This window comes from Bufo bufo, chromosome 4 (genome assembly GCF_905171765.1).
Source record: "Bufo bufo chromosome 4, aBufBuf1.1, whole genome shotgun sequence".
In the NCBI taxonomy this organism is placed as follows: domain Eukaryota; kingdom Metazoa; phylum Chordata; class Amphibia; order Anura; family Bufonidae; genus Bufo; species Bufo bufo.
The window spans coordinates 571,351,053-571,373,359 of NC_053392.1; the positions used below are offsets into that span (position 1 = coordinate 571,351,053).

At 45.0% G+C, this 22,307-nt stretch overlaps 1 protein-coding gene across 1 annotated transcript in view; it reads right to left on the reverse strand.

Moving 5' to 3' along the window:
- The window catches only part of CAMKMT (calmodulin-lysine N-methyltransferase), a 534,662-nt gene that overhangs the window by 143,727 nt on the left and 368,628 nt on the right, over positions 1-22,307 (reverse strand). The window contains exons 6-7 of the mRNA XM_040430327.1: positions 21,741-21,804; positions 5,588-5,654 (exon numbers count right to left, since the gene is read on the reverse strand). Of these exons, the coding sequence (XP_040286261.1) occupies positions 5,588-5,654; positions 21,741-21,804 (131 nt within the window). The remainder of the gene's footprint in view (positions 1-5,587; positions 5,655-21,740; positions 21,805-22,307) is intronic.

Genomic DNA, 22,307 nt, shown 5'->3' on the forward strand with positions numbered 1-22,307 from the left:
AATAATATCTTTCCCTTAGCGATCCACTGCTTCCTTTTGGAGAAAAGGTACTTTTAATCAATATGCAAATGAGCAGGTAAGTGCACTGAGGGCGGACCCAATGCAATTTTTGCATCCTTGCTCCTTCTGCTTCCTCTTCCAGCCTCTCCCTCTCCTTCTTGATTGACAAGGCCAGGCAATTATGCGAGAACCTGGTCCTGGCAACTAAGACGGAAAGGGAGGGGCTGGCAGAGGAAGCAGGAGCGCAAGGGTGCACAGAGTGGCTTGGACCCAGCGTCAATGCACTTACCTGCTCTTTTGCATATGGATTAAAAGTACTTTTTCTCCAGAAGGATGCAATGGATTGCTAAGTGAAAGGTATCATTACATTCAGCTGAGCTAGCCCTGCAAGGCATTTTGCCTGGTTTATCAATGAATTTCCTACTAATAGATTCCTTTTGGATGCCTCTGGATAACCCTCTAAGGCTACCTTCACATCTGAGGTAAAAATGTTCCGGTAGCCTGCTCTGGCAGACATGTGGAGGATCGTCCGGACACAAATCACAGCATGCATCGGTTTGTGTCCGGCAGGTTCTCCGCTAGTCTGCTGGATGCAAACAGAATGTCTGCTGCACCGCATTATACTTTAAAAGCTATGTACACCTTTGGGGGCAATTTTTTTAAAATTATTGCATTGTACTCGTTTTGAGCAATTTTTCAATTGGTCTTTATTAAAAATATGGAGTCTTTTTTCTGTAAATAGCTGTGAGATGCTCTATTAGCAGCCTGTGGATTTTCTCTATTTTCCGTCAGATGGGGAGCTGATGGGCTCCTTATCTCTGCTCCCTGACATTATAAACACTCAGTTCTTATCTTACTGATAAGAATGTGTCTTAAGTGTTTATGACCTCTTGGCAGTTTAGAGATAAGGTTTATTAGATGACCAGCACAAAGTGAAAGTACAATTCACAGTTAGAAAAACAGTTAATCCTTTGTGACAGAATGGCTCAATATTTTTAATAAAGGCCAACTGAAAGTATGATTTCTAGGCAAAAATTAGTAAAATGCAATGATAAACAAAAATTGCCTCTGAAGGTGTATATAGCCTTTAGTCGGGCCAGATGACATTCCATTCGCATCCAGCAGTGCCGGATCCAGTTCACTCCGGCAGGATGTTCTCTGACGGAACAGCCTGCTGGAATGAAATATGCAGATGTGGCCTAAGATGCTGTTACATCCTCCTCCTTCAATCCAGATCAGACTCATGAGCTAAGTTTCAAGCTAATGGTTTCAATTCAATATCACAGAACTGCAGTGGCTAAATCTTAACTTGAAACTTAAGAATAAGTAAAATCAAGAAAATCACACAAAATTCAAACAAACAACCAAAAGTTATGATATAGATAAATCAGAGGATGCAGCACGGATAATGACCTGGTCCATCTGGGCGTGATAACCAACTGCTAGGGACCTCACCCTGCCTATAGGACTGTGAACACTTAAAGGGGTTGCACCTAGAAAAATATTCTACAGTTTTCAAACCAGCAATTGGATCTGAATACTTTTGTAACTGCATGTAATTAAAAATTTAGTATAGCCAGTTATTCAATGCAATCTATCTGTATAGCACCACCTGCTGTTTGTTCTTTTTCTAATTTTTCTGTCCTGCTCCCTGAGATGCAAGCACATGCTCAGTTCCATCCTTCAACTGCCACCAGCTGCAGCAGAAAGGACACATTCTGAGAAAGATCAACCCATAAGCTGACATCTTGAATATAGCATAATAATTGAAGCAATGGATGGGGAGATCTCTGGATCCATGTGAGGTACAGGGATGGTTCTAGCTTTGTTAGAAAGAGGTTGTCATGCACTCTATGATATCAGATTTTAATTTTTTTTACATTATTCATAAGATAAACCCTTTAATACAGAGCAACTGTTCTGAAAAGGGCACCCATGTACTGGAATCTGCCCCTGGTGCAGCTCAATTTATGCCCTATACTCATGTTCTGACGCTTTTCTGACTTTTGGACATTTATGTCATATTCCCGGGGAAGAAAAATTATCAGTTTAAGAAAACTGATGCAGAGTCAAAGAAATGGGGGGGGGGGGGATTACAATCCAACATAGAATATAAGACACAATAGACAGACTTTCAGAGGAGCAACAGTTGTACCCACATGCCAATGATGGTGGTGCGTCCTATGAATGGCCTGCTGTTTAATCTCTACTTCCAGCCTCTGTTGCAGCTCTGGACTCTGCCTGTGTGGTTGGTATTACCTATGTGGTTTCCGCTCCACAACTTCCATTTAAACTGGACACTGCTTGTACTCGGCTGCTGATGTGGCAGTACGCATCACTCCCTGGGCGGGGCTGAGTCATGTCATGTGATCTCGTTAACCTACCCTGGCTCTCCTGCAGGTATTTAAGAGGGTCAGCCCTTTACCCAGACGCCTCAAGGTCAAGGTCCTAATCTTGTGCTAAAGAGCTTGCTTACCACTGATGTTCCTAACTTCATACTTTGTTCCTGGACTTCGCTTATCGTCTGATCCCTGCCTGCTTGCATCGCCTCTCCCGTTGCCGACCCAGATTGTCTGACCTTGTTCCTGGGCCGCCTGCCCTGACCCATTGCTTGTTCTGACTACGTCTGTCTCTTCCTTGGTTCCTGTCTTGTTGATCCTGGTAACGACCCTGCCTGTCTGACCACGTCTGTACTGTCGGTACCTTCGCAGGTACCTCCTGGTCTGCCTGGACCAGCTGCCACTGACTGGTTTACGCTCTGGATTAGCCCCTGGCAATTACCGACGGTCAAGCCTATCCTCACCATCTGAGGCTCTTGTGAAATCTGGGTAGTTGCTTAGTTACTCCCCTCCAGAGTATTGCTAGTCAGTGGCACAGTGGGTTCACATCCGTTGATCCGTGACAAGTAATTATCACTGAATACACAGGCTTTCCGGTTCAGAGGTGGACATGGACAATAAAGGGCTCCTGTGCAAGCAAAATAATGAAGCAGACATTAGGAAGCATTGGAGCATTCTTGACAAGATGGTACTGGGCCTCATTTCCAACTGGGAACCTTTGCAGTTGCACAGGCTGCATATATAGCATGTCCACCTGGTCAGCTTTAGCTTATGCTAAACCTTAGTGGCCCTGTTGTATCAGAGGTCTATTGTTGTGTCAAAGCTTGGCCCACTGGAGGATCCTCTGGTACTTGGGTGGGCCAGGCTGACCCTGTATAGGGGCTGCAGAGGTTGCAGTCATATCCAGGACCTGAAGCTTGAGGGGTGGGTGAAAAGAATACTAAGTAAATCAGACGTCAAGCCAGCACTACCCGTGTAATGTCTCGTGCAAGGACTCGGTCCAGTCCCTAAACAATCCAGGAGAAAAAGAGAAAAGATGTCCAGCACTGAGATGAAAATAAAATCTTCAATCTTTATTTGGCTTCATGTAAAAAAACATGACTAAGATCTGTTAGATTGAAACGCGTTGGTAGCGTTACAGCTTTCCATGTGGAGATGTATTTTTAGGCTACTTTCACACTGGTGTTTTGGCTTTCTGTTTGTGAGATCCGTTCAGGGCTCCCACAAGCGGTCCAAAACGAATCCGTTTTGCCCTAATGCATTCTGAATGGAAAAGGATCCGCTCAGAATGCATCAGCTTGCATCAGTTCAGTCACCATTCCGCTCTGGAGGCGGACAACAAAACGCTGCTAGTAGCGTTTTGGTGTCTGTCTTATGAAACTGAGCCAAACGGATCCGTTCTGACACACAATGTAAGTCAATGGGGACGGATCAGTTTTCTATGACACAATCTGGTACAATAGAAAACGGATCCGTCCTCCATTGACTTTCAATGGTGTTCAAGACGGATCCGTCTTGGTTATGTTACAGATAATACAAACGGATCCGTTCTGAACGGATGCAGACGGTTGTATTATTTGAACGGATCCGTCTGTGCAGATCCATGACGGATCCGCACCAAACGCGAGTGTGATGAAACCAAAAAAAGATTGAACATTTTATTTTCATCTCAGTGCTGGACATCTTTTCCCTTTTTCTTGTGGGTGAAAAGGACTCTGTCCTATATAAGGAGAGACATGTGCCTCAAGTTAAAGGGGTTTTCCGGGATGTTACAACTGATGACCTATCCTCCTGTGAGCACCGCAGCCTTCTCCAAGGGGGCAGCGCGTGATACCAAGCACAACTATTATACAATGTATGGCGCTGTGCTTGGTAAGCATTAAGAAGGCCACGGTGCTCACAGGAGCCTTCTCAAACAGCTGATCGGTGGGGGTCCTTGGTGTCAGACCCCCATCGATCAGATACTCATGACTTATCCAGAGGATAGGCAATCAGTATCAAAATCCCGGAAAACCCCTTTTAAAGGGATTTTCCAGGCTCCTGATATTGATGATCTATTCTCAGGACAGGTCATCAATATCTGATAGATTAGGATCCAACACCCAAACCGAATCCGATCAGCTGTTCCTTGCATCTTCCAGTGCTGAAACTAGCAGTGTGAATGGAACAGAAAGCACAGCTCCGTTCAAAGTGTAGTGGTCATGCCGAGTTATTACACTCAGCTCCCATTCACTTTACCCAGCACGGTCACTTACTTTGAACAGAGCTGTGGTTCCCTCTCCATTCACAGTGCTTATTCCAGAGCCTCAGGAAATAGCTGATCAGAGGGTGGAGGTGGACTCTCAGCAATTGGATATTAATGACCTTTTCTGAAGATAGGTCCTCAATATTGGGAGCCTGGAAACCCCCTTTAAACCTCTGGTGCCAACATTGCCGCAACCTTTCTACATGTTAAGACTGACATAAATAGAAAAGTCAATGGTTGGCACGCCAACAAATAAAGTGTTGATGCTCAGTGGTAGGGGGTTCACCCGTGTCAATTAGTAGAGAAAACCAACTTTGCTGAACGCTTTTGTCTTTTTATTTTTCTAATTAAAAATTTAGATTATACAATGGCCAACGTTTCGGTCCACTCCCAGGACCTTGTTCACGGCCAGATGTGGTGGTGGTACCACCATCCAGCATCACAGCACAGTACAGCCCAATCTGGCCGTGAACAAAGTCCTGGGAGTGGACCGAAACGTTGGCCATTGTATAATCTAAATTTGGACGGAAAAATAAAAAGACAAAGAGTTCAGCAAAAGTAATTTATTGAGTGGCGTGATTTTCTCTGCTTATAAGACTTCCATAGTAAACCTGTACTGAGCAATTCACCTACTGTATATTCCATTCATCATGTATGACTGGGGGCCAATACTGGTTGTCACTCAGTGTTACTTGTATAAGAGACAAACAAAATGCCCTAAAGGCCAAAAGATTATGAAATGGCTTCCCTTTTGATTTTATTTCACGCCCAATGGTTGCGGTATGGGCTATCAACGGGCTGCTTCCCGCTGCCATTTACAACGTCCACAGTCAACTTGATGAAATTGCCAGCCCCTGCCTGACATTGCTATTCATAGTATATGTGAAAGCCTCCATTTTATTTAGCTCTTGATGCTTTGATTGTTTCCTTACAATAGTTCAGCATGATTTCATGAAGACATCATCGAAAAAAATACCCCCCGTTAAGTGCACACATAACTCACCGAGTGGATATCAAGCGGCCATTAAATCCCTTCGTATTTTCGTGTCTCTCGATGATGTGTGACACATCTGGACATACTTTGTTAAGGAGAACATTTTGTGATTTTCATCGCTTCTCGCCTACCAATTCACTCATGATTTATACCTTGTGCCCAGTTGGTCCTAAAATCGAAGTATTATATAATTGCTACGGACTATTCATTCAACATTAGTAATGTGTGAATAAAAATAGGAGCGAGGTATAAATAGGGAAAGAACAGGTTTTTTATGGCCAAATATCATTTTCAAAAATGAAATCAATGTGGCTGCATGGAGTTAGTCTTTTCAGAAAAATGCCACCTGTGATTTTTAGCTTATATAGCGAGACTGATGCAATAGGGTTTTTTGTTAAATGTAGGCCAGGACGTAGAAAACCACTCAGCAATGCTGACAAAATGCTTTCTTTGTACTCAAACAATCTGTAATGCAAAGACAAATACTGCATAAAGCACAACATGTACTTTCATCCAGCCGAATATAAAATTCACCTACCGTAATCAATAAATATAGTGCATGAAAATTAAATATCTTACTGCCCTTTATGGTTAGAAATACATGGTGGTTTTCTTCTAAATACAGCACTGCCCATGGCTTGTGGTATGGTATGCAATCCTGTTCCATTGAGAAGAGAATGGGATTTAGCTGAAGGACTAGACAAAGCCTGTTTTTGGAAGTAAGTAGCCATGTTCTTCGAATACTGGACAAACAAAATGTAATTGTCATGTTTTCGCAAAATAATCAATTTTAGCACGTTATTGCTGCTGCAGCATTATGCATAAAGCAATCTTTAGTTTCTTGACATATCACTGTTTCCCTTGAGATTTTCCCTTAGTTACATTCTTTAACCTCTACAATATGAGGATCTTCTCGAGATGGCTCCTCTGCCAGTTCTGAGGATCTTCTCGAGATGGCTCCTCTGACAGTTCTGAGGCCAAAACTGCCTTCCCTCACTTCCCATACACACTTGCGGTAGCCAGCAACTTCCTGCCAACCAATCAGATTGGATTACTGAGTGACACGCCTCCTCACTCTGAAGCCTAATGTAGGCATGCAATGCCCCTCTATCTTCTGTTTACACTAAAGGGAAGACAGAAAAGTCATAGCAACGCTGTTTTAAGGAACAAGTGAAAAGGGACAAGGGACATTAATGAAAGCTGTTATTATAAGGTACAGACCTTTGGACAATCATTGAGAGACTAACTCAGGTATACATGCCTAGCTCTAATAAACTAGCAAATAAAAACAAATATGACAGTTACACTTTAAGGCTACTTTCCCATCTGCAGCCGGGTGTTCCAGCTGGCAGTTCTGGCAGAGAATGCTGAGAATCAGCATTTTTGTGAGGCTAATTCTGCTGGAGGCTCTTCCACAAAAAATGCGGACGGCGCGCCATGAGCTCTCCGCATTCGTATATGTCTGCATGTTAGTCCCACAAAAAATAAAAAATGTCCTATTCTTGTCCATTTTGCAGACATTTTTGACAATGGGGCACAGTGGAAATTATGGGTACCTCTATTTGGCAAATCCAAAGCTGCAAAAAGACCTTAGGGAAATGGATATAGAGAGTCACCCTCAAGCCATCATTCTATGAGTCAGATAGGAGGGACACTAAGGAAAGTGCAGGTAGATTTTGGTAGACCTAATATTACTTTTACCTTGCAGCAGCTGCTAAAGGGCAAATGAGCAGCTAACAGCAAATAACCCTGATTTCAGGAGGTACACTATCTTAAAGGGACACGTCCATCAATTTTTTTAAATCACATAATAACAACATATATGGGACCTTTCTATGTAATTTAAGAAAACAAAACAAGTTGATGGTTTTCTGGATGTAATTTATTTGAAGTCACTACATTTATTCTGCTTCCTACCCTGGCTCTTCAACTTACTCTTTTGTTTGGACTTTAAGCATACAGACTGTCTCGCTTAACTCTCTCAGTCAGACCATCATGGTGACCAGATGGAACGCTCCAATCACATCATCACACATTACTCTAATCAATGCAATGCTCCTCTGTTGGCATCTCTACCTAGGCCTCTCAAGAAAACAACAGAGCTGGCATATTGTTATCTAAGTTCTTCACCTACAATTATCAAGAGGATAATATCTTCCCCACAAAGCAACAGTAAATCAACAAGGAATTACCTGTCTATATAGGGGTACTAATTATTATTATTATTTTTTTGCTGATTGTTATAGAAATACCATATTGTATTTAATACAAATTGTATTTAGTTTTCAATGGGAAAAAAGAATGTCAAAATGAAAAAAAAAAAAAGGCAAAAATTCTTATAAAAATACTTTTCTATGAAAACTGGCTTTAAAAAAGTAAGCCCCTTTCTGGTGCAAGTGGCTCTTTAAAGGTGTTATCTCAGCACAGGCATCCCTATGAATTCCACCTTAGGTGTTTGTGATCCTTGTAGGACCAACTTGTTCCATGCATCTGTAAATTACCTTAAATGAATTGAGCCTGACACATCCATTATAGGCAACCTGTCAACCCAAAATACCAATTTACTATATAATATGTACAACAAATATGTTAGATAACCTAGAAACACCAAGCTCCTGGAGGTATTTGCACCAACAAAGTAATTCCACAGACCCAGGAGACCAAAATGAAGCATCTATAATCCAATAATTCCAAAACACTATGTGCTAACGTGCATGCATTCCTTCACCCATTTGAATCAGGTATTACTGAGACAACGTATCTATACTGTAAGTGTCCAAGACTAGGTGCATCATGAAGTATGCACTAGATGCATCATTTTCATTCAGATCTTGCTTCCTCTTGACCCCCTGATCTACACCGTGGTATGCCACAGATAAGCATGAATTAATTATGGTATCCATAGGTGCCCCAACTGAAATGGATCTGTCTTAAAATATTCCTAAGTGGCGAGATCAACCAGGCAAGTGAATAGTTGCCATGATTAATTCCTTGAGGCTTATCTTGAAGCTCCTGGGCTCCAATGGAAAATCTCTATGAGGACCCTCAACCACCACGTGCTATTTATAATACTGTAGTTAAATATTCCTATGTGGTTAAGTTCTTTTTGGACACCCTCATGTACCAGGGCCCTGCAGCTAGTTTCCTGGTAATTTCTTCCCTAATGACCATCAATCCAGAAACTCCAATATTTTAGAATGATGCTACATTCACACGACTACAGAGCCAGCACAAGGCTGATTTCAGAGCCAATAAAAGTCTTCATTTTTTTTTTTAACAGCCCGTGAATAGGCGCCGTAAAAAAAATAGGACATTTCCTATTTTTGGCTGTTTTCATGGCCCGATAAACCCAAATGAAATCAATGGGCCCGTTTTAAATGGCTGTATACACAGGAATGTTACAAGGGACATTCAGGAGTTAGGGTACTTTCACACTAGCGTTATTCTTTTTCAGTATTGAGTTCCGTCCTAGGGACTGTCACGGCCATGGCTATGACCGTGACTCCTGAACCGCATGCGGTTGTCAGCGGTTTAGTTTGGTTGTTAATCACAGGTGAGGGCTGTGGTATTTGCCTCACCTGTGGTTGCCGCTGGCAACAGTATGTATGTGGCAGCATAGCAGTCTGAGCTGTGTCATTGCAGCTTGCTATGTTGTGCATGCGGTTTCGTGTGATGTGTGTATGTGTGCACTTCCCCTTTATGTGGTGTTTTCCCTTCCCTGGTGTTGGAAGGGTTAACCTCCTTCCTAGTGTATGTGTGCACTGGGTGTGTCTGACTGTGGGTGTGGCTACTTGGCCCTATAAAGCCTCAGTGGAAGGCAGTAGTCAGAGGGTGCTTCAGCCATGCTGCTGGAGACATCCTCCTGCTGGTTACCATCCTTCCAGTAAGGGCCACCCTTCCGGTCATACTGTCACGGCTGAGGATGGGGAAAACCCTCAGCCGTGCGATGCTCAGAAATGTCCGGTCGCTACTCGGCCAGGGCAACAGCATTAGGGAGCAGGTCACCTCCTATTGCGTCCCTAGCACTGACCCTGTCTCCTGTCCGCATGAGCCGACCCTGATGGTGGGAGGACTCATACACTGGAACCTAATAGTCCCTGGAAGCCCTCAGGACGGCCCTGAACTAGGAGGAGGGTAAGACTACCTATTCCTCCTAGGCACGGAGGAACAGGGGTCTCACTGGCCAAGCAGCAGGGAGAAGGGGAACAAGAACAGCCTATGAATATGACAGGTGAACCTAACTGTTCCACACTAACCTGCCACAGCCTTGCTGACTGGAACCTGTGCTCAGGAACGCTGTCCACACAAACATAGACAAACAGCACACACATAAGCACACAGAGGAACCAGGACATTCATAGCTGCATTAACAACCAAAAGCATAGGACATAAACTAAACATCAGGGATAAGGATTTTATGACCGGAAGGGTGGCCCTTACTGGAAGGATGGTAACCAGCAGGAGGATGTCTCCAGCAGCATGGCTGAAGCACCCTCTGACTACTGCCTTCCACTGAGGCTTTATAGGGCCAAGTAGCCACACCCACAGTCAGACACACCCAGTGCACACACACACTAGGAAGGAGGTTAACCCTTCCAACACCAGGGAAGGGAAAACACCACATAAAGGGGAAGTGCACACAATAACATAAAACCAATTGCACACATACACACATCACACGAAACCGCATGCACAACATAGCAAGCTGCAATGACACAGCTCAGACTGCTATGCTGCCACATACATACTGTTGCCAGCGGCAACCACAGGTGAGGCAAATACCACAGCCCTCACCTGTGATTAACAACCAAACTAAACCGCTGACAACCGCATGCGGTTCAGGAGTCACGATCATAGCCATCGCCGTGACAGGGACTCAGTACCGGAAAAAAAACTGATCAGTTTTATCCTAATGCATTCTGAATGGAGAGCATTCCGTTCAGTATGCATCAGTTCAGTTCCTCCTAAGTTTTTTGGCCGGAGAAGATACAGCAGCATGCTGTATTTTTATCTCCAGCCAAAAATCCTGAACACTTGCCGGAATGCCGGATCAGGCATTAATTTCAATTGAAATGTATTGCTGCGTTTATGGATCCGTTCTTCCGGTTTGCGCATGCGCAGACCTTTAAATCAGTGAAATAAATAAATACAGGATCCATTTTTCCGTATGAAACCGGAGAGACAGATCCAGTATTTCAATGCATTTGTCAGACGGATCTGCATTCGGATCCGTCTGACAAATGCCATCAGTTTGCGGAATCCTCTGACGCAAGTGTGAAAGTACCCTTTAAGTAAAAAAAAAAATTAAATAATCATCCACTTGATTGTGCGGGACACTTGCTCCTCGAACCCTCACTATTTACTGAATGCCTGTGCAACACAGGGAACGTGAGATCCTGCTGCATCTGGGAAATAGCAAGGGTTCGATGAGCGAGTGTCCCCGCGCATTCAAGTAGATAAGGTGAGTAAAGTCCCAGTAAGAGGACTGAAACGTTGCTTTTGGTGATTAAAGAACACTACTTTTAATTAACTTTTTTGGGAGTGCGGTGGAATTTTTTCATTTACCTAGTTGGAAGTTGGATCGTCTTCACAGCTGGCGACACCCCTGCAGATACCGCGGATTCCGTGGTTGCGGTGGACTTTTGCCTGGGTTGGGCATGTGGACACCCTGTTTCTAGGGGAGTTCTCTGCCTTTTCAAGTCACCAATACCCGATTCTGCATTAGGTTGGATGCGATACACTGAGTCAAGATCTATGGGCAACTTTCTAATCATCAAGAGGCGCTCTGAGTAAGGTTTCTTACTGGGCATGCGCATGGAGTAACACATCGAGGCTGGATAGAATGACGTCCGGGTGACGTATGAGTGCCGGCCTGCTTTGATGACGCTCAGCGTTTCCCGTTCATCTACAGTCTCTAATTGGTGCTGTGCCACGCCTGCGCAATAAGATGTCCACAACGCCGACACAGCGGCATTGAATGAGCCTCCCTGCTGATCGGGTATGTCTGCGATACCACTTCTTTGCTCCTCCCCCTGCATCACACACAACTATTTTGATATATCATCTGATCAAGTTTATTGTACCTGATCCATGTACACTTTGCACCATGTTTGAGATATATATGGCATGCATGGTCATGTATTTTGTTTTATGATATGTACTCTTATCTAATGTCACTATGTGTCACTGTATTTATTTATTACATCAATGTCACAATTTGTAACACACCCACAGGGTGGAGTGTGATCACATGATTTGTATGCTGATTGATTTTCTTATATAACTGCTATCATTTGAGTTGTATCTTTGCTTGAAGAAGGCTCATGTTTGGAGCCGAAACGTTGCACCACCTGGGTGAATAAAGGGTTCACTTGCTTTTATCCATCGGAGTGCCGCTCTTTCTTCTGGATCTATATATATATATATATATATATATATATATTGTGGGGATTTGCTCTGGTAGACAGGTTAGCGGACGCAGTATAGAAGCAAGGAACCAGGTTGCAAATCAAACTTCAGTGTTTTATTCGCACACAGCAAAACATAACAGTGTTCACCTGAAATCCTGGGTGTCAGTTCACACCCGGCTGAATGCTCAGCCACAGAAAAGTTCACTGGCAGGCGTCCAGGCGGCCTGCACGCCCGTTTGCAGTCTTCAGCTTTCAGCCCAGAGGACCTCACAGCTTCACTGTCAGATGGAGGTAAAATCCACACCACCTGATAGTGCTGACTGCTTTTAAGCCTGCCAAGACCCGGCCTGGAACGTGGGGAGCAACCACCCACCCAGCACTTTGGCTACTGCCAGTAAAAATCGTCACGGATCAGCTTTAACGCCATACTAAACAGCTGAAGTGTCAGACTGCAATCTGCAATAATGACACTTGATAAAAACCGGCTCTTACCTCACCGAGGCCAGGAACCTCGGTGACACCTACCGACCATCAATGAAGGCCCCTTGTTCCTTCCTACATACCTCCCCTCTTTGTTCAACCCTGAAGGGGTGGACACACATTAAACAGTGTACTCGGGACAGGGCAACTGGCCTGCCCTGTGTTCCACCGAAAACTTGAAATTTTATTAAGACAGAAACCACCGGGTGACCCGGGCATTTCTGTCCTTGGCCTGACTCATCCATTTGAGAGGGGAGTGGTCGGTCACCAGACAAAATGTTTTACCCAACAAATAATAGCGGAGAGACTTGAGTGCCCACTTGATAGCCAGGCACTCTCTCTCCACTATACTATACCTGGTCTCGGCTGGGGTAAGCTTTCGGCTGAGGAAGACAACAGGATGCTCCTCCCCGTTGACCTCCTGAGACAGTACAGCACCCAGATCTACTTCAGAGGCATCAGTCTGTACTATAAACTCCCTTCTGAAGTCGGGTGTCACCAAAACCGGGGACCCACACAGGGCCACTTCAAAGCGGAGAAAGCCTCTTCTGCCTGCTCATTCCAGTGGACCGCCACTGACTTGCATCCCTTCAAAAGGCCTGTCAATGGTGCGGCCACTGTAGAAAAGTGGGGACAACCTCATATAGTATCCCACCATTCCCAGGAACGACTTTACTTGCCGAGTAGTGACAGGTCGGGGACAATTCCGAATTGCCTCAATTTTGTTCACCTGAGGTTTGATAACTCCGCGCCCAATTACATACCCCAGGTACTTGGTCTCTTCTAACCCTATTGCGCACTTTTTTGGGTTTGCGGTTAAGCCAGCCTTCCTAAGGGAGTCCACTACAGCCTGTACTTTAGGTAGGTGACTTTTCCAGTCGGTACTGTGAATAAGGATATCGTCCAGGTACGCCGAAGCGTACCGATGATGTGGACGGAGTACAATGTCCATTAGCCTTTGAAACGTGGCGGGAGCGCCATGTAGACCAAAGGGTAATACGTTGTACTGATACAGCCCCTCCGGTGTGATGAAAGCCGTTTTCTCCTTGGCAGCCTCCGTCAAGGGTACCTGCCAGTACCCTTTGGTGAGGTCCAAAACCAAAAAATACCGGGCTTGGCCTAACTTCTCAATAAGCTCATCCAGGCATGGGATATGCGTCAAACTTGGAAACCTCATTAAGTTTGCGGAAGTCGTTACAGAATCGTAACGTCCCGTCCGGCTTAGGTATTAAGACTATCGGACTGGCCCATTCACTTTTGACTCCTCTATGACACCTAGCTGTAACATCAGCTGCACTTCTTACAAGATGGCTTTTCGCCGCGACTCAGGTACCAGGTATGGTTTCAACCGGATTCTGGCCTGAGGCTCAGTGACAATGTCATGTTGGATGATAGAAGTGAGTCTAGGAAGGTCCGAAAACACATCCGTGTTCCTGCTGACGAACTCCCTGGCCTCCTGAGTCTGTTTAGAGGAAAGGTTGTCAGCAATCTTTACTGTGGCAACTGCTTCCCTTGTATCAGACCGTGGGACTGGAAACTCTACCCCCAGAAAAACCCGGCTGGGGGCTGTTGTCCGTACTGGTCTCCCTATCTTTCCACGGTTTCAGTAAGTTTACATGGTACACCTGCTTTGGCTTTCTCCGCCTGGGCTGGAGTACCTTGTAGGTTACCTCCCCAACTTTTTAGAGCACTTCGTAGGGACCCTGCCACCTAGCCAGAAACTTACTGTTCACTGTCAGCACCAGAACCAAAACCCGATCTCCCGGGTTAAAATTCTGAACCCGAGCCTGGCGATTATAGGACCTACTCTAGGCTCGCTGTGCTGCCTCCATATGTTCCTTAACCAGCGGCAACACTGTCTCCATTCGCTCTTGCATCCGAGTGACATACTCAATCAGACTTTTAAGCGGTGTGGGTTGTTGTTCCCACGCCTCTTTGGCTATGTCCAACAGACCACGCGGGTGTCGGCCATACAGCAGTTCGAAGGGTGAGAACCCAGTAGAGGCCTGGGGCATCTTTCTTACTGCGAATATGAGATAGGGCAGTAGAAGATCCCAATCCCTCCCATCTTTAGACACCACCCGCTTTAACATGTTTTTCAAGGTTTGATTAAAACTCTCTACCAGGCCGTCTGTTTGCGGGTAATAGACGGACGTCCGTAACTGTTTGATCTGTAGTAGTTTACTGAGTTCCCTCATAACTTTGGACATAAAAGGGGTCCCCTGGTTGGTCAGAATCTCTTTAGGTAGGCACACTCGGGAAAACATCTCCATTAACTCTTTGGCTATAAGTTTGGTGGAAGTACAGTACAGACCAAAAATTTGGACACACCTTCTCATTCAAAGAGTTTTCTTTATTTTCATGACTATGAAAATTGTAGATTCACACTGAAGGCATCAAAACTATGAATTAACACATGTGGAATTATATACATAACAAACAAGTGTGAAACAACTGAAAATATGTCATATTCTAGGTTCTTCAAAGTAGCCACCTTTTGCTTTGATTACTGCTTTGCACACTCTTGGCATTCTCTTGATGAGCTTCAAGAGGTAGTCCCCTGAAATGGTTTTCACTTCACAGGTGTGCCCTGTCAGGTTTAATAAGTGGGATTTCTTGCCTTATAAATGGGGTTGGGACCATCAGTTGCGTTGAGGAGAAGTCAGGTGGATACACAGCTGATAGTCCTACTGAATAGACTGTTAGAATTTGTATTATGGCAAGAAAAAAGTAGCTAAGTAAAGAAAAACGAAGGTCAGTCAGTCAGCCGAAAAATTGGGAAAACTTTGAAAGTAAGGGCTATTTGACCATGAAGGAGAGTGATGGTGTGCTGCGCCAGATGACCTGGCCTCCACAGTGACTGGACCTGAACCCAATCGAGATGGTTTGGGGTGAGCTGGACCGCAGAGTGAAGGCAAAAGGGCCAACAAGTGCTAAGCATCTCTGGGAACTCCTTCAAGACTGTTGGAAGACCATTTCAGGGGACTACCTCTTGAAGCTCATCAAGAGAATGCCAAGAGTGTGCAAAGCAGTAATCAAAGCAAAAGGTGGCTACTTGAAGAACCTAGAATATTACATATTTTCAGTTGTTTCACACTTGTTTGTTATGTATATAATTCCACATGTGTTAATTCATAGTTTTGATGCCTTCATAGTCATGAAAATAAAGAAAACTCTTTGAATGAGAAGGTGTGTCCAAACTTTTGGTCTGTACTGTATATCGCAGAGTCACCGCCTCCGGGAACCGAGTGGCATAGTCCAGCACTACCAAGATGTGTTGGTGCCCTCTAGTGGACTTCGGCACTGGGCCTATGAGATCCATAGCGATCCGCTCGAAAGGAACATCAATAATCGGGATAGGGACCAGGGGACTATGGAAATGTGGCTGGGGGCTGGTTATCTGGCAGGTTGGGCAAGACTTGCAATACTCTTCCACCTCTCTGAACACACTGGGCCAGTAAAGCCGCTGTAGAATCCGGTCCTGCGTTTTCTGCTGGCCCAGGTGTCCCCCAAGAACATCTTGGTGGGCTAACTCCAACACGAGCTTGCGATACACCTTGCACCACCAACTGTTCAATATGCTCACACCGCAGTTGATTTACCCGGTACAGTATCCCCTGTTGAACCACAAAACAGGGGAACATAGACTCTGCCCCGGTTGTTGCGGCTCACCCTTAACTACTACCACATTTTCCCAGGCTCGAGATAGAGTCAGGTCCTGGTGCTGTGCTGTACCAAAATTGTTTCCAGAGACGTTGAGGTTTGCCAACTCCGGACCCAACGGAAAATCCTCCACAACTCCCACTATTACATTCAGTGGGGTTGGCTCCCCCCCTTCCACCGCAGTGGCGTCCACCCCTACTGCTGGCCCTTCTGCATCAGGTTCCCAGGGTTCCGGTTTCCCCCCTGAGCAAGCCCATTCTATTGGGGCCATTCCTGCCCCATGGATATCGGTGACCCTTGCCTCAGGCCAACAGTACATTAGTTCATAATGTAACTATTGTGGCGACGGCCACCTCATGAGTCCACCTGCTGGACACCGTGGATAGAGACACCAGGGCGGTAGGATAGTCCTTTAAGTCTCCATGGATGCACACAATGCCGACTTTTCGGCCAGTATACTCGGCGGGCCGCACCAGGGCAGCTCTTACCAGAGACGCCAGGCTCCCTGAGTCCAGCAGCGTCACCGCCAGAGTATCTCCCACTTGCACCTGGCACAGGTGACTATTGTCTATTGTCTCGGGGGTACCGGTTTTCACACAGCCCCCTGGCATACATTGAGGGGCAGTAGCCATAGTTAGTGTCCATGGGCTCTTATGTGACCAGGCTCTTGACACCGCCAACAGACCATCAAAGCTAGGTCTGTAGCGAGTATATCCCGAGCAGGTTTTCCTGGCACTGGCCACCTGGTGCCCAGAAAAAAAAATTAAAAACTTTTCGGCCTTCAGGCCAGCCTCAATGTATATACCCGCATCCTCCACCAAATGTGGGGCTTTGCTCTAGTAGATAGGATAGCGAACACAGTATAGAGGCAAGGAACCAGGTTGTAAATTAAACTTCAGTGTTTTATTCACACTCAGCAATACATAACAGTCTTGGTGCTTGTTCACACACCGCAAAACATAACAGTCTTGGTGCTTGTTCACACACAGCAAAACAAAACAGTGTTCACCTGGAATCCTATGTGTCAGTTCACACCCGGCTGAATGCTCAGCCACAGAAAAGTTCACTGGCAGGCTTTCAGGCGGCCTGCACGCCCGTTTGCAGTCTTCAGCTTTCAGCCCAGAGGACTCCACAGCTTCACTGTCAGATGAAAGTAAAATCCAAACCACCTGATAGTGCTGACTGCTTTTAAGCCTGCCAAGACCCGGCCTGGAACGTGGGGAGTATCCACCCACCCAGCCGATTGGCTACTCCCAGAAAAAGCCGCCCCGAATCAGCTTTACAGACATCCTAAACAGCTGAAGTGTCAGACTGCAATCTGCAATAATGACACTTGCTAAAAACCGTCTCTTACCTCACCGAGGCCAGAAACCTCGGTGACACATACCGACCATCAATGACGGCCCCTTGTTCCTTCCTACAATATATATATATATACACACACAGGCATATATATATATATATATATATATATACACGACATGTCATAGTTTTATTCCCGCCGCATCTTGGCTTATTTGCTGTGCTCAATGGGGCCGGAGCGGACTTCTGGCAGCACGGTGCACTAGCAGCAGCACGGATCAGTCTGCCGGAGAAGGCTGCCGCTAGTGTGAAACTAGCCTTTGGCCCCTTTCACACGGGTGAGAATTCTGTGCGGGTGCAATGCGTGAGGTGAACGCATTGCACCCGCACTGAATCCGGACCTATTCAGTTCAATGGGGCTGTGCAGATCACTTGTGCGTTGCGTGAAAATCGCAGCATGTTCTATATTCTGCGTTTTTCACGCAAAGCAGGCCCCATAGAAATGAATGGGTCTGCATGAAAATCTCAAGCATCCGCAAGCAAGTGCGGATGCGGTGCGATTTTCACGCATGGTTGCTAGGAGATGATGTAAGTAAACTGATAAGTCAATTTACAGTATTATTTTCTCTTATAACATGGTTATAAGGGAAAATAATAACATTCTTAATACAGAATGCTTACTAAAATGTGGCTTTCGGGGGTTAAAAAATAAATAAAATTAACTCACCTTATCCTGTTGTTCGCGCGCCCGGCATCTTCTTCTTTCTTGACCTGCCAAAGGACTTTGATGAAGTAATCGCACTCACCACCTGACGTCAGAGCAGGTCCTGCTGAATGAAGATAGAAGATTTCTACGTCATCAATGGTCCTTTTGCAGGTCCTGAAAGAAGAAGCAAGAAGATGATGCCAGCTGCGCGATCAATTGGATAAGGTGAGTTAATTTTTTTATTTTTTAACCCCTCAATCCACATTTTAGTAAGCATTCTGTATGATTACTTTCCCTTATAACCATGTTATAAGGGAAAATAAAAAAAAGAATAGAACACCTAACCCAAACCCGAACTTCCGATGTTCGGAAAAAACTGAACATCGGAACGCAATCGCAGTCAAAACTGACTGCAATTGCGTGCCTACTCGCTCGGTTTTCCAGCAACGCACACAAGACGCATCCGGAGCAAATCCAGGATGCCCGTGTGAAAGGGGCCTTAGAGTGCCAACCTGGTGCCCAACCCAAAGGGATTTATTTCTTTGAGAAAGATATCAGCAATGTTTGACAGAAATGTCTTTGTTTTTCATCAGAGAATTTCTACTGTATATAGTGCGCCCTTCCTCAGGATTTACCTGGCATTGTATTTTAGAGATGCAATTATTTTGAAGCAATAATTGCAGTGGGATAACAATTTCACCCGTCTTGGCAATTCACGTTAAATGAATCAAGAGAACAAATGCAAATAGACATCTTCCATATCCTCTCTTAATCTCCAACAGCTTCACTGTAGAAGTCTTCATGCCAGTCGTACCATTCAGTGCAGCTGCAAATTACTCTTCCCACTGTACAGTTCAATTTTCCTGCCGTCTGTGTACGCAGCAAAGCGGTGTCACATAAAAATCAATTGGATATGTCATTCTCAATAGCATAAATTAACTAACTAAAGACTTGGCTATACATTTAAATGTCAATATAACATTGCAGTCATGAAACACCATGGATCATGGATGTGAAATGAGCACACAGTATACATTTACAGCCGTGGAACAGACTCATTGGTGGTATGAATATGTTATATGCTCCATGTAAAACATTTTTATATAAGTCCATTTACAAAGGCAGCATTAGAGTGGGTGTAAAAAAGTGGCCACTATAAGCTAAAGCTTAAAAGAGTGGCCTAAGTCTTTGACGGGTTAGCCTTGGGTGGAGGGCGTCGCATCCCCCTTCACCGATCAGCTGCTGAAGTAAATGGGAGCAGTGCTTAAATGGGAGCATTGCTGTAGTAACCAGCTCTGTCCACAGCTCCACTGAAGGAGCTGTGTAGTTCTGGCTCCAGCGCTACTGTAGATAAACTGATCGGCAAAGATGAGGGGTGTATGACTCCTGCCGATCAGGCACTAATGGCGGACGCACATACTGATTTCATATAATGGTTTCATCATTGCCACGGCACCACTGAACTTCAGAACAGCTACCTTTTCAATTTGCTAGTCCACATTACTAGTCTGCATTGGGATTCCTGAGGAGGTGTTTCACCAAGGGGATCTCATTTTTGGCTTTTGATCAGCGTCATTCTTGCCTATCCTCAACTCTCCCAACTTACATAGTGCATAATCCTTTTTTTATGCAGTGCTTATTTTTCAATTTTTATAGTATTATTACCCCAATGAAGAGACCTGTATTTATATCTTAGGTTAGACAATTACTCCTATACCTACTTTAAACTCATGATAAGATATCATATACAAGGGTTTCTAGTATTGTAAAGGGGTTATCCACCTTAAGAAGCCTTTTTCGGCTAGACCGCACCAGGTCGCTAGGCCTGTGGAGGGAGGTATTCTTAACTGCTCCTTGCCTCTGGGTTCCAGGTCCATCAGCCTCCCACTGCTGTGCTCTAATCTGGTGGTAAATGTCCAATTTGATGGGGATCATATGGCTGCTGTGGTGACAAGTCCCCCATGCATCATGTGACCTAGTGACGTGAAGCATGGGGGGATATGTCAATGCTGCAGCCAATGGCATCCATCAAACAGGAAGCTTACCAGCGGGATTGGAGAACGGCAGGGGTTGACCAAAAGAGCTGGAACCCAGTGGAGGGAAGCAGGTATCTATGCAAGCCAGTGAAGGTGGACAACCCGTTTAATATTACTGGCCAATCCTTAGGACAGGCCATTAGCTGATCGGTGGAGAGCTCACACCCTGCTTCCCGAACAGAGAATTTCAGATATGCAGATTTTCCAGAGTACAAAATGATTCCCTGCAAACACAGTGTTTTGATCTGTTCACCATCAACATTGCGTGCAGCAGCAACCACAGTCTCCCATACACTGTTCAGAGAGGTGTACTGTTTTCCCTCCTTGTAAATCTCACATTTGATGATGGACCACAGGTTATCAATGGGGTTCAGATCAGGTGAACAAGGAGGCCATGTCATTAGATTTTCTTCTTTTATACCCTTTCTTGCCAGCCACGCTGTGGAGTACTTGGACGCGTGTGATGGAGCATTGTCCTGCATGAAAATCATGTTTTTCTTGAAGGATGCAGACTTCTTCCTGTACCACTGCTTGAAGAAGGTGTCTTCCAGAAACTGGCAGTAGGACTGGGAGTTGAGCTTGACTCCATCCTCAACCCGAAAAGGCCCCACAAGCTCATCTTTGATGATACCAGCCCAAACCAGTACTCCACCTCCACCTTGCTGGCGTCTGAGTCGGACTGGAGCTCTCTGCCCTTTACCAATCCAGCCACGAGCCCATCCATCTGGCCCATCAAGACTCACTCTCATTTCATCAGTCCATAAAACCTTAGAAAAATCAGTCTTGAGATATTTCTTGGCCCAGTCTTGACGTTTCAGCTTGTGTGTCTTGTTCAGTGGTGGTCGTCTTTCAGCCTTTCTTACCTTGGCCATGTCTCTGAGTATTGCACACCTTGTGCTTTTGGGCACTCCAGTGATGTTGCAGCTCTGAAATATGGCCAAACTGGTGGCAAGTGGCATCTTGGCAGCTGCACGCTTGACTTTTCTCAGTTCATGGGCAGTTATTTTGCGCCTTGGTTTTTCCACACGCTTCTTGCGACCCTGTTGACTATTTTGAATGAAACGCTTGATTGTTCGATGATCACGCTTCAGAAGCTTTGCAATTTTAAGAGTGCTGCATCCCTCTGCAAGATATCTCACTATTTTTGACTTTTCTGAGCCTGTCAAGTCCTTCTTTTGACCCATTTTGCCAAAGTAAAGGAAGTTGCCTAATAATTATGCACATCTAATATAGGGTGTTGATGTCATTAGACCACACCCCGTCTCATTACAGAGATGCACATCACCTAATATGCTTAATTGGTAGTAGGCTTTCGAGCCTATACAGCTTGGAGTAAGACAACATGCATAAAGAGGATGATGTGGTCAAAATACTCATTTGCCTAATAATTCTGCACACAGTGTAGATGATACCACCAATGGTAAGACAAAGTGCAGTTTCAACTGAGCCTAAAATACAAAAACAGTCAACAGTCATATCTTTTTTTCCCGTCAGAACACAGTAGAGCCTTCACTTGTTAAGATGGCGGGGCACACGTCATACTTTCCCAGCCTTAATAAGGATACTTATAATGGCTTTTTCATTTCCATCTGTTAGGAGAACTTCTTTTGCTTCAGAAGAAACCGAGACCTAGGAGGAAGGAGAACAGGGGAAACGAGTGAGGAACCACCGGCTGCACGGAAGTAGACCCAGGAGTGACAAGCATTCAGTATCATGCTTCTTCCACTATTTCTCCGTAACAATCTTCAATCTTTTTCATTTTATGTCTGCATTATTTTAATCATTCAATCAAATCAGTCAATACTTTTATCTTTCCATTTGCGGGAGTCTCTATCTTGCTATCATTCTGTTCAGTAATTGCATTGTGACAACGGATGATGGTATTCCGAAAGGCTTTCATTTGCGGGTTCTGTTTATCTAGTGGAACCATCATACCAGGCCTGTCATTCTGCCTTTCAGCCTCTTTCTGTCTGGCTGCCTGGTGCCCTTCATATAACTTTGCATCGCAAGCTGATGGCTTTGTAAGGGTAATTTTTTTGTAAGCTTGACATCCTCGCACATTGGGCTGTAACCTTGACACATTGTACAAATGCGACAGGTTTGTCAAATGCCAATCAGTGTAACAATATGCT